This window comes from Porites lutea, chromosome 5 (genome assembly GCF_958299795.1).
Source record: "Porites lutea chromosome 5, jaPorLute2.1, whole genome shotgun sequence".
Classification (NCBI taxonomy): Eukaryota; Metazoa; Cnidaria; class Anthozoa; order Scleractinia; family Poritidae; genus Porites; species Porites lutea.
The window spans coordinates 9,031,644-9,043,023 of record NC_133205.1 but is presented as its reverse complement, the minus strand read 5'-3'; the positions used below and the strand labels follow the sequence as shown (position 1 = coordinate 9,043,023).

Sequence of the window (11,380 nt, the reverse complement as noted above, 5' to 3'; positions counted from 1 at the left end):
CAAGTACGCGTGCTTCCTTTTATAGTGCGTTTTTACTCACGTGGCCGGCAGTTATGCAAATTCATTGCAACAAAAGAAAGTTTGGATCAGTTAAGGTTACTGGGAAACTGCCCAACCACCCCACCCCTAGTCTCCCTCGCAGCCGTTTTTTGGATGTCACGCTCCCCCACTCTGAGAGGGGGAGCGTTGCGTGACATCCTAACGGCTGCGAGGGAAACTACCCCACACCTAACCCATGTTGAAAAATATATCAAAACTTCTTATCTTGCTTCCTTGTTGCTTCTGCGCGAGCAGGCCTGAAGCGACCGAGCAAGGCAGCAGACCTAATCTGCACAGGGATAAATATTTTCGATTTCTACCCACGATGCATCTGGATTTTTAACCACAATGCACCGGATTTTTACCACAATTCTTTGCACACCCATTGCTTTTCTTTTCCGACCTCCACTAGCGTTTGTAGCATGAAGTTCGTTGAGGTTAGTTGAAATCCTTGCTTTTAATGCGTTTGCGATGAATTTTTCTTTCATGGCAGATAGAGTAGCGGAGATTTCTTCACACCGCCGGTAATTAACAATTATTCCTCGAGTCCGAATGGGTTCGGAGTCAATAGCCCATGAGGCGTAAGGCCGAATGGGCGATTGACTCAGAGGCCATGAGGGCGAGAAGAATAATTGTTTTAGTAAAATCCAACTGGTTGGTCAAAAATGTGGAGGAAAAAATATTTTAGCAAGTTAAAGCTAGACTAGACTCGCTACTAGTGGGCTATAACATATAGCCTAGTAGCAGCTCACCCAATCAGAAAGCAGCATTCATAATAGACCACTAATTGGATTTTACTAATTACTGCTATCGTAGTCTCGAAAACTTTCGAAGAATGTAATGTGTTCTTGTTTCGAAATTCTTTTAAGATCGTGTTTTTTAAAAGTCCTTTTGATTACGTACACTGGTGGTTTTATTTACCTATCATTTCACAAAAATTCTAGAAGATAATGTTCGAATAAACCGAAGTAAAAATTCAAATTGCGTCATAAACATAACAAATTGCGTCATAAACGCTACACATGAAGTATTCTAATTGTACGCGCTAGGTGAACGCGAGATAAATGCAAACCTAATTAGGGCAGCACTCTTTTACCCATTAGGTACCCCAGTTTTATTTATTGTGCGCTGTTAACCTTTTAGCCCGTTTTAGACAAAGACAAAAATTTATCGGAGTTGTCATAGCAACATAATAACATCATTTGACGTCAAAAAATCTTCATCTCAAATTTAACGCGGCTCTCATGTGTTTTTTGCTAAATATTACCAATACTTAAGGTGGTTATTGGAAGAACAAGCTCCCGTAAAAGGAAAAAAAATTAACCCAATGTAGAGAAATACGACTACAAGTAAAATAGGCAATGACGTCATTACGCTGCTATGACAATTCCGATGTGAAAATGACACCGCTCATAACAAATTTTCGTATTTACCTGATACAGTTGTGGTGACTGTTTTTCTATAGAGTGTTTTCACTCACGTGGCCAGCATCTATGCAAATTTATTGGAACAAAAGAAAGCATTTGCATAAGAAAGGAACTCAACTCCCAGAGGATTGGTTTGGGACACCAACATGGCCGCCGTTCCACTGTTTTGGGACACCAATATGGCCGCCGTGACGTCATGTGTAAACACTCCATATCTTGGTTTACGGTCACGTAGTTAAAGGGGCCACGTCATGTCACGGCTTTCTCGCTCATTTTGTTAATATGGTCAATTACGCTTCCTCATGCGCTATGGAGCTTAACCTTGACAAAGAAATTACTTGCGAACGACAAAATCAAAGCTTCTTGTTCAACAAATACACTTCCAAAGCATTACATCAAACGTTACAAACAACAAAAGTGAACTTAGAAAAATGTGTTGGGCTAACAAGTTTTAAAAAACCCACAACTGCAATCCGTTTTAATCTTCTTGAAGTTTATCCATCAGTGGCTGCTTTTGTATTTGTTGTGTCATTTATACCTTCTTTTAATGTTTTGAGCAGTTATTTTTATGATTCACTCAGTTTGGTGGCAGTTCCTATAGTTAGAATTTTGATAAAATTCGTGACACAGCTCCTTTAATGCTCAATCTTAGGAGTTATTGCCCCTGAAAAATCCAGTCGAGCCACCTTAAACTATTTGATCATCACGTGTCTAATATTACAAATCCTTGTAAATTCTAAAATTTGTAAACTGTCGTGTGTTCATTTCTTAGGCTCAAATTGTCTGTTATGAATTAAAAGGAGATTTGAGCCCTGTAATGCTTAAGGAAAGATTTCATGACAGTTTTGAAAATTTCGAAACAACAAGGATTTGTATGGAAAACCATGCAAGGGTGACTGGATGGCAAAAGTTGTTTTTCTCATACAAATGCTTCAAACTTTCGGCGGCCGTTGCAATCACTACTTTTGAGATATAAGGCTGAAAATTCTCAGATTAGCTATTTTTAATTTGCTCTTTCAGCTTGTGCTAACAAAATTTTTCAAAAGTGAACTGTTTTTCGTGTTTGCCTTTTACTGAAAGTTGATCACGTGATCAAGTCATGCAAAGAGCCTATTTATGAAAATCAGATGAAAATAAATCCCCTTTGCAATGTTGCCCGCTCAGAGATTTTAGCGGGAAACAGTTTCATTGTAAGTTGTAATGTGACCTCGACGTAACCAATGAGAGCGCGCGCTGCTAGGAAGAAATTTTCAGCTACATAACAAGAAAAGTTATTCACGGCAAGGATTCTCTACTATTTAACAGCCATCGTAAGTTTTTTCGACAGTCTCCATTAGCGCTAATAATGGAGAAGCACAATAAGGGAAATGGCCGGTCTTTGAGAGTCTTGTTATGGCGATCCTCAGCCGAATCAACATTGTCATGATCTTGTCTAAATTCTCAGATAATAAAATAGTTGATGTCTGAGTTTTTTCGCGCTCCGGTTGACTATCAAATTTGCCTACATTCAGGTTTCCGTCATCCAGTAAAAGAGATGTTGTTGTTTGAGAATGCAGGCAAGATGCGCTTGTGTTCTTGTTGAACGCATTAACTTGAATGGAAGTTCTTGCATCCTCGTCATTATCTTCAACTCCTACGTCCGACTCATCGCTTGAAGAGTACGCCATGGCAATGCTTTTCAAGCCAATTATTTCACCAACTTCTCTTTGATTTTTCTTTTTCGGGACACCACAAATGGGTTGGTTGCAGATTTCCGAGCTGTGCACAGTGTCGAAAACGTGTCCACCAGACGCGTCCCGTTTTCTTCCGGGCTTTTGGAAGCTGATAAAACTTCCATTAATGTCAGTGTTTAAGGAAGAATCTCCAGACACTGAAATTTCTTTGTTCTTCAAAACAACACCATCTTCTGCAACTGGTTTATTCTGTTTCCTACAAAATGATTGCCTGTTTTCCTCCGCCACTTGATCATTTGAAAGACCAAAAAACGACTCCAATTGCTTTTGGTCCAAGCTGATGAAATCTTCTCCCGTAGCTTCTACCTCGCGGTAAATAGCATTTCCCTTATAGCTCTCCAGGCACTGAATAAATGCCTTCCAGTCGCTAATTACGAAGTGGAGGTACTGTAGAAGGTACTCGAGGAATCTCGTTTCCGAAGAAATAAGAAGATCAAGCAGGAGCGACTGATCAAAATCAATTGATTCCATAAACGCTGTGAACAGCCAATGAGGATTCAACTGGCGTGAAATACTTGCTGAAATTTCGCTACCAGGTACATTCCTAAAATTAAAAACGGAAATAGCAAATAAATAACTATAGGTTCGCTCTCCTACGAATATTGTGAACACAAAAATCAACGGGAAGATAAGTTGGGGTTTGGAGATCTGCAATGTTAGATCCTCTAAGTAGGAACGTTGGGGCCGAAGTAAATGGAGTTTCTGACGGTTTATACATATTGATCAAGTTGGTCACTTGTATTCTTAAACCTTTTTAGTTTCCTCTCATTTCTTTGTTGTGTATATTTTTGGAAAATATTAACTCAAAAAATATTTTGAACTTTCCGTTAATTTCAAGATAATTATGTACATTGCAGAACAAAGTACATACAAGAAATTTGACAAAATATCGCGAAGAATGCTTTAAAAAAACGTAAAGCATCGGCCATAAAATAAGGCATTGTTACAAAAAAAAACGCATATACTTTTTATTAAGTCCTTCGCTGTTATAAAAATTTCTCCTCTTTTCGCTGGGCCTTCACTCCTAGTTTTTTCGCTTTGTATTAAGACACGAATTTTTCAAATACGTGGACAGCAAAAGCCTCAAGCAAGGATGACGCTGATGTCAACGTTGGATCTATAAAGAAGATTAATCAATCCAAATATTACCTATAAACGCTGGAAAGACTGCAAAATTTATGAAACAAAGTATACTTTAAATTTTCGCAATATTTCGGCTACCCAAAATAGTCTTCCTTCTTCGTTTTTTCTTCTTTAAGTTGAACAAAACATTTTGAAAATTAAAAAAAAACAACACTGTTTCAGCCTCAAAGTGCCAATTCAGCCTTTCCTGGGGCCATTTGAGCAAAATTTAAGCCAAAACAGGCCCATCAAATACCTATTCCGGCCCACGCTGGAACTCATTTCTACCCATGGGTCCAAAACAACCCTTACTCTGAACTCACCGAAAGGGCTCCATTTTGGGGGGCTAAAACAGATCATTTAGATTTAGAGTGCGCATGCGTTGTTTGATCAATTCTACGCGATGATATTTTCTTTGTTTCCTGATTTTCTCGGCACTCCGTGGCTTGACAAGTGGGCACGTCTGGTCGCTATACAGCTGTACACTGCACTCTTGCATGTGGGATGCAAATTCGTAACGAAAGTTTTGATTTATGGAATGAAAAATTTATCAGGCGCGTGCCAGTTTACAAACAACTGACAGACCTTTGAACAACAAATAGAAAATTTCATTTAGGTATCAAGTTTTAACATTTGAGGGGGATGTCCTTGGTCAAGAAAAGAGAAACACACAGAAAAACGTAGACTGCAATACAGTCGTTTTTTTCTTCTCAAAAGCGGTTTAGCGTTGCGTAAGATTCACACACGCCAAGTGCGCGAACCTCACATGCCCTACGTATTTTTAGCGTCTCTCCCCAGTCTCGCTCAAGACCTTTTGTTTGACTGCTCGCACGCACTTGAATACGCAAAATACAGACTGTTGTGCAGTCTAAGGAAAATACAATGATTTTAGACCACCACCATTCGATAAACGCGCGTGTTAACATGTCACATGTTAAGCCATCATATAGTCATACATATAATTTGCCTGCATCCTTGCTTGAAATGCTTTGCTTACTTGAGGTACTTTGCTTACTTGTCATACTTTGCCCACCTGAGGTGATTGAGGTCCTTGAGGTGCTTTGCTTACCTGAGGTACTTTGTTTGTTTGAGATGCTTTGCTTGCTTCGGTTACTTGAGGTGGTTCCGCGCAACGACTGCGCAACAAAGAAATAGAACAAAGGACAAACAAATAAGAACAAACGCCATAATTCCCTAAATCGACCAAGGTGGTGATAACGATGAAGTTCAAAACAGCGCAGATTCATGAGTCAGGGGCACCCAACGGCAATTTTCGGGAAAATATCTGTTCGGAAGACGATTTGAGATCTAGAATTTTCGGAGCATTTGTTGTAAAATTTCTTGCTTGCCTGCCTCTTCTAGGATTTTCGAACATCTACAAAATGGTATAATTACCCATTTTTAACGGATTTTGACCCTAAAAAAGGCCACCTAGAATTTTCGAAAGCCTTTTCCTGGCTGAAATTTTCGAGAAGGTAAGTTTTTATCCCTATAATTTTCGGATCACTAGACTTTCAGCTAGGAAATCCGAACAGATGAAAAGTTTTTAGGAGATAAAAATATGCCTATATCTACCGTTTGAATACTAAAATACGTTCAACAATGCTATGTTAAGTGGTTTTGAACTATATCCTCGTTGGGTGCCCCTAATGAGTGATGTTCTTGTTCGCGCACCTCGTAGTTGCTCAATTACCCCAACTCAATTAAAGATCCATGTCATATCATGTGAACATCTGCTGACGTCACTCCAATTAGTGTGGGCTTCCTTTTTTTCTCTTCACTAAGAGATCATTGTCTTCTTTTATTATTTGGAACATCCTTTTTAACTGTCCATAGAAAGCTATTCCATGTCGAAGAGTGATGAACACTCAGGGTGCTTGCCAAAGACAGAACTGGCCGCCCAAGCAAAGCACCCAAAGAAAGCAAAGCACCTGAAGTAAGCAAAGCATCTCAAGCAAGCAAAGCATCTCTAGTAAGCAGAGCAGCTCAAGATAGTAAGTGAGGCAAATTACATGGACGACTATATGATGGCTTGATATAAAGTTCTTTCCCCCGTTCCGTTCCACTGCAGCAGTTTCATATTCTTCACTTGGCAGCTGGTATTGATGCCTGTTTTAGCCACGTTTTTGAGGTGTGTTGGGCTATTTGGTCTTCACATAAAGTGTGAATTCTTCTGCTATTTTCTCCAGCTCTACATTGCCCAAGCAGCTAAGTCACCACGCCTTGCAGAGCTTGCAAAGAAAGTAGCATCCAATAGCCTGGGGCTAGTGGATTTTGCTATCGGGCTAGCAAGTTCGGTACTTAACTTGCCCAATCGACAAGTGAATGTTTTTTTCGGGAATTCTTATTACAGAAGAACTATAATCAATGCTCATCTTTAATATTTTTGGGGCTAGTGGAAATGAGTTTTTGGGCTGGGTACGGTTTGCCAGGTTTGCTGAAAACCAGGAATCAGGAATCCGGAATCCGGAATCCGGAATCCGGAAAAAACCTTCACCAAACGCCGAATGACTCTGAAGTTTAGTGATAAGGGTTAGGAAACTGAGTGAATCTGGTTCCCTTCAAACTGACCTGAAACTTGATTCACTAAGTGTCCTAACCCTAATCACTAAACTTCAGAGTCATTTAGCTTTCGGCATGGGCTTCATCTGGATTCCGGATTCCAGGTTTTAGGCAGTTTGCCTAAATGGCAAGCAGTAAAACTGACTTTCTTTGCACCCTGCTATTAGTATAGATATTGGCATTAATATCTTCCAAATTTGGTCAGTGCCGGGCTGGTTATGAAGAAATAGCCAGGAGTTTAAGGAAGCCGTGTCACAAATTTTATTAAATTCAAGCAGTGGAAACTATGGCCCAGGACTGTCGCCAAGTTGAGTCATGAGACATAAAAATAAACACTTAAAATGTTAACAGAAGGTGTAAATAACAGAGTAAATGTAAAAGGAGTCACTCATGGACAAACTTGAAAATAGAAACAGATTACAATGTTGGTTTTAAAAAACTTGCTTTAACAGTTATTAAAAGTTAATTTTCGTTGCTTGTAACGTTTGAAATAATGTTTGGGAGACATATTTGTCTGACACAAAGTTGTGATTTGGTCATCATTCACAAGTAATAATTTCTCAAGTTCCATAGTGAATAAGGATGGGTAACTGGCATCATAAACAAAATATACTAGCCACCCATGACACAGCCCTCAAGTGAGTAATAAAAAGGAGAAATATATTTTGAATGGTTAATAGCTCATAATGGCATAGCCTGCATGGCAACCAACGTGCAAGCTTTCTCGCAATTTTCCAATGGACAATGTACTTAGCTTGCAGAGTAGCCAATTCACCATGTTCTAAACAAATGGGAAACTAGGCATGATATGTGTCCACAAAGCTTCTTGGGATCCTTTGGAGAGACAGCATGAAGACCAACAAACAAGGCATGCTACAACTACTATGTTCCAAACTGCAATTATAGTTTCAAAAAATGCAACAAATCTTTGCTACAAGAGAATTCCTAAAAACCCCGATACAACAGGTACATGTCAAAGGCAGATCCAGGGGAGGGGCCCCGGGGGGCCCACACCCCTCTTATTTTTACATCAAACTGAAAAATGAAAAAAAAACTGAAAAAACTGAAAAAAATTCTTTTGAGACTGCCCCCCCTTACCTCAGGGTCTGGATGACCACCCCCCCCCCCCGCTTATCTGAAGGTCTGGATCTGCCACTACATGTATGTCTTCTTCAGTTAGAATAACCTTTCATCTTTAACTGGAGGCTGGCGGCTGTCCATGATGTATTTGCTGTCCTTCCAAACAATTCCTAGAGCCTTTGCAGTCATAAGTTAAACCAGTTCCCCTCTTGTTTAAAATATGGCCAATAGAAAGCCTCCTCTGCAAGCTTCACTGTCCTGTTTTAGAGAGCAATTGGGAGAATGGGGAGAGAATGGGGAGTAACAGTGATACCAACTCCTCCTCATTTTTTTCTCGTTTTCTCATTCTCAGACTCCTCACGGTCAGTGTAACCGTTACAATAGGAGCTGCCTGCGGAGAAGGCTAGCCAATAGACTAATTTCAGTATATTAAAACTCATCCTTGGCTCTGAGGCTTGAATGAATAATACAAAAGACATTCATTGCTGTGCCTCAAAGTGATTTCTTTTGTTTTATTCCTGCAAGTTTCGCAGCCAATTAAAAAGTATTAATATATGAAAATTCCTATCATTCTTTAAGTTCGCTGTAAGAGGCTTTTTAATTTGAGAACTCTAAAGCTAATAAACATGTAGCAACATTCACCTTTGGAAAAAAAAATTTACCTTTTGGTCTCTTGGTACAGAAACAGCAGAAGTAACAGAATTTCCACAAGTTCATCATCTTGATCAACAAAGAGTGAGACCAGGAGGGAATGAAATTCATGCTGATTGCAGTTTTGCTTGGTGTTATTGAGGGGCAGCATGTTGGGAGCAACACTCAGCAGATGAGTACACCACAAACTGACACAGGAAAGACTCAACCTCTGAAACACTGATGATCCTGCAAAAATATTATCTCAGTTAAACTTTTCACTCCTGAATTCAGTTATAGGAACCTGTTACCGGTATCTAGTGGTAATCTCTGAGCCTGTGAACATAGACTGATTTCCTGACGTCACTTCTCTCCACCCTCTTTCTCCACTTTTCGGGTTGAAAAAAGTGACGACCAGAAATATGTCTGTGTTTGCAGGCTAGGAGTCTCTAGCAAAAACAAGGTTTTCTAAAATCATCGAAAATCGTAGATCTTGGCAAAAGTCAGTGAAAGGTCAAGTAAAAAAAGGTTAAAAGTCCTTTTTAAGACAATCATTTTCTTTGTCTGGAAATTCTTTTAACCATCACCATATGCTGTGGGAAAAAGTAAAGAATGTCTATAACCTGCCAGAAAACTGAAGAGAATTGTGAAATACAAGGTCAGTGAAAAGTCAGTTTTTTTTTTTTTTTAAAGAGTAGCAACCCTAGCCTGCAGTCACAGATGTACATCAGGTTGTCGCTTCTCTTGGCTGGAGAGAAGCGATGACTGGAAATATGTCTGAGTCTGTTGTATATGGCAACCCTGAATGTGACATTTAAGTTCTGTCAATAACACTTTATGGATTGGAACCTCTTTGGCATTACTTTTGCATGGTATTGATTCATCAAACACTGCTGTGTAAGCCTTGCACTTATATACATCTTGGTAAGGTATTGTAGAAGGGCTACAAATGGAGGGGCTTATTTAGAAAAAAAGTACTTCAATACCAACTATAGCAGTACGGATCAAATACAGCTTTGCATTTACTGGCTTTACTTAACCTTGAAAACATAATAAAAAGAACCTGGCAACCAACTTATGAGAATTGTCCAACACTGTGAACGATAAAATTCATAAAAGCCAAGGGCCCTTGAAAAAGTTAATTTGGTGCCCTGAATTTCAACTTACTACTATATAGACAAGTAAAGTCAATTTTCGTTACTACAAACACCAAGATAAAGAGGTAGACTGTAACTGGTATTATCATTTTTCAGTACTATAGAGGAAAATCAAAACATTTTATTTTTACCTTCTTGATTTTGAGCCATCTTTAACACAATACATGCAGACTTGATAAGAATTAGCCCAGCTTTACGAAGTGCAACAAGATCTATGCACCGTCTTTGAGCATCAAGTGTAATAGAGGGGCCAGAACTGTTTATTTCAGTTCCACAAAATCCAGTCCTTCCCAAACATTTTGGTACTTTGTCGAGGAGACAGCATTCAACAACACTTAGATAAGAGACTGAAGCAGTTCTTATCGTCTTTGTGAAATCTGTACAGCCACCTTTCTGGCTGGATAAAGTAGAGCTTGGTATAATTATGACTTGATTCAAGACCTCCAAGATCTTCTTAAAAATTAGTGATGATAGTCTTGGGTAATGTAGGTACTGAATCAAAGTTGACACCACAGTGCCAAGTTGTGTGGTAGTACTTGTTATTTGCAAATGATTTCCATCTTCAGGCTGAGTCTTGCCTATTGACTCATCACCAGATTCAGTTACCATACTATAATGGTTTTCAGTTGATTCTGGGTGCAGGGAACTGAGCAAATTCTTGCTATGCAAACATTTTGCAATCTCCACAAGACAGTTTAAAAATGCTATCAAGTTACATTCTTTGATTCCACTGATAGGATCTTTTTTAACTTTTTCTTGATCATGAATTGCTTTTTCAAATCTCAAACATGCCTGAAGTGTAACAAAGTCCTCCAAGGCACCAACATGGTGGTATGATTTCATAAATGAATATAGTCCATTTGGTCTGGTAACAAAAGGGATGAATGCAAACAAAATGTGCTGAAAGTTAAAGTGCCTTAAAAGCAACTTAGCTAATTTACTCCCTGGAATGCAAGAATATACTACATCTTGACCATGTTCACAGCAACATGCTTGATTTTCAACTTCAATCTTCTGATTAACAGTGTTTCTAGAGTCTTTGAGAACTTTTCTTATTAATTCCATAACGTATAGCTTTCTCCATGGATGTTCACTTTCTTTCCCAAAACAAATGAAATTCATGAGACTGTCAAACCATTTCACTTTGATCATTTGCTCAGAAAGCATCTGCAAAACTATGACAACGGCTTTACTTGCAGAAAATACAACATGTTGATTTCTGTGACCGAGGCAATCCAACAGTTTGTCCACTAGAAGTTTTTGCTCAACAAGATCATAAGCAATACTTCTTAAGTATGGACAATGGACTGTTTTAAGTCCTTGAAAGAGTTCCTGAATCACAGTCAGCATCACCAATAATGAATTCTCTACATCGTTATCAACGGTAGATTGAGATTGAGGAAGATTTAGATCCCCCAGCGTATCAAAAATTCGTTTTTGATAGGCTTCTTTGAAACAACTGCTGCTAAATACTAAACTATACAATTCCTCCAGTTTATCCATCACCAGAAATCTGTTTAAGCCAAGCAATACTCTGTAAACGCTTTCAACTTAGAGATTCTCCATTTTGTTTTTTGAACGTACATAGCGTCCATAACTTTATTTCGGTGAACCGCAGACAAAATCATTT

The 11,380-nt window shown here is 38.9% G+C and overlaps 1 protein-coding gene across 1 annotated transcript; it reads right to left on the bottom strand.

The window, feature by feature from the left end:
• Positions 1-2,027: 2,027 nt before the first annotated feature.
• On the bottom strand, positions 2,028-11,293 carry LOC140937301 (uncharacterized). The gene is made up of 3 exons (XM_073386847.1): positions 9,882-11,293; positions 8,626-8,842; positions 2,028-3,743 (listed from the first exon to the last, which is right to left on the bottom strand). The coding sequence occupies exons 1-3, from the start codon at positions 11,251-11,253 to the stop codon at positions 2,765-2,767; spliced, it is 2,568 nt and encodes an 855-aa protein (XP_073242948.1). The 5' UTR covers positions 11,254-11,293; the 3' UTR covers positions 2,028-2,764.
• Positions 11,294-11,380: the final 87 nt, after the last annotated feature.

What these genes read in the sequence shown, in the direction of transcription:
- LOC140937301 (XM_073386847.1), bottom strand. Translation starts at nt 11,253, where the DNA reads ATGGATAAACTGGAGGAATTGTATAGTTTAGTATTTAGCAGCAGTTGT. An exon ending in GATGGCTCAAAATCAAGAAG is followed by an intron (nt 8,843 to 9,881) that starts GTAAAAATAAAA and finishes ATATTTTTGCAG; the next exon opens with GATCATCAGTGTTTCAGAGG. An exon ending in CTGTACCAAGAGACCAAAAG is followed by an intron (nt 3,744 to 8,625) that starts GTAAATTTTTTT and finishes TTTTAATTTTAG; the next exon opens with GAATGTACCTGGTAGCGAAA.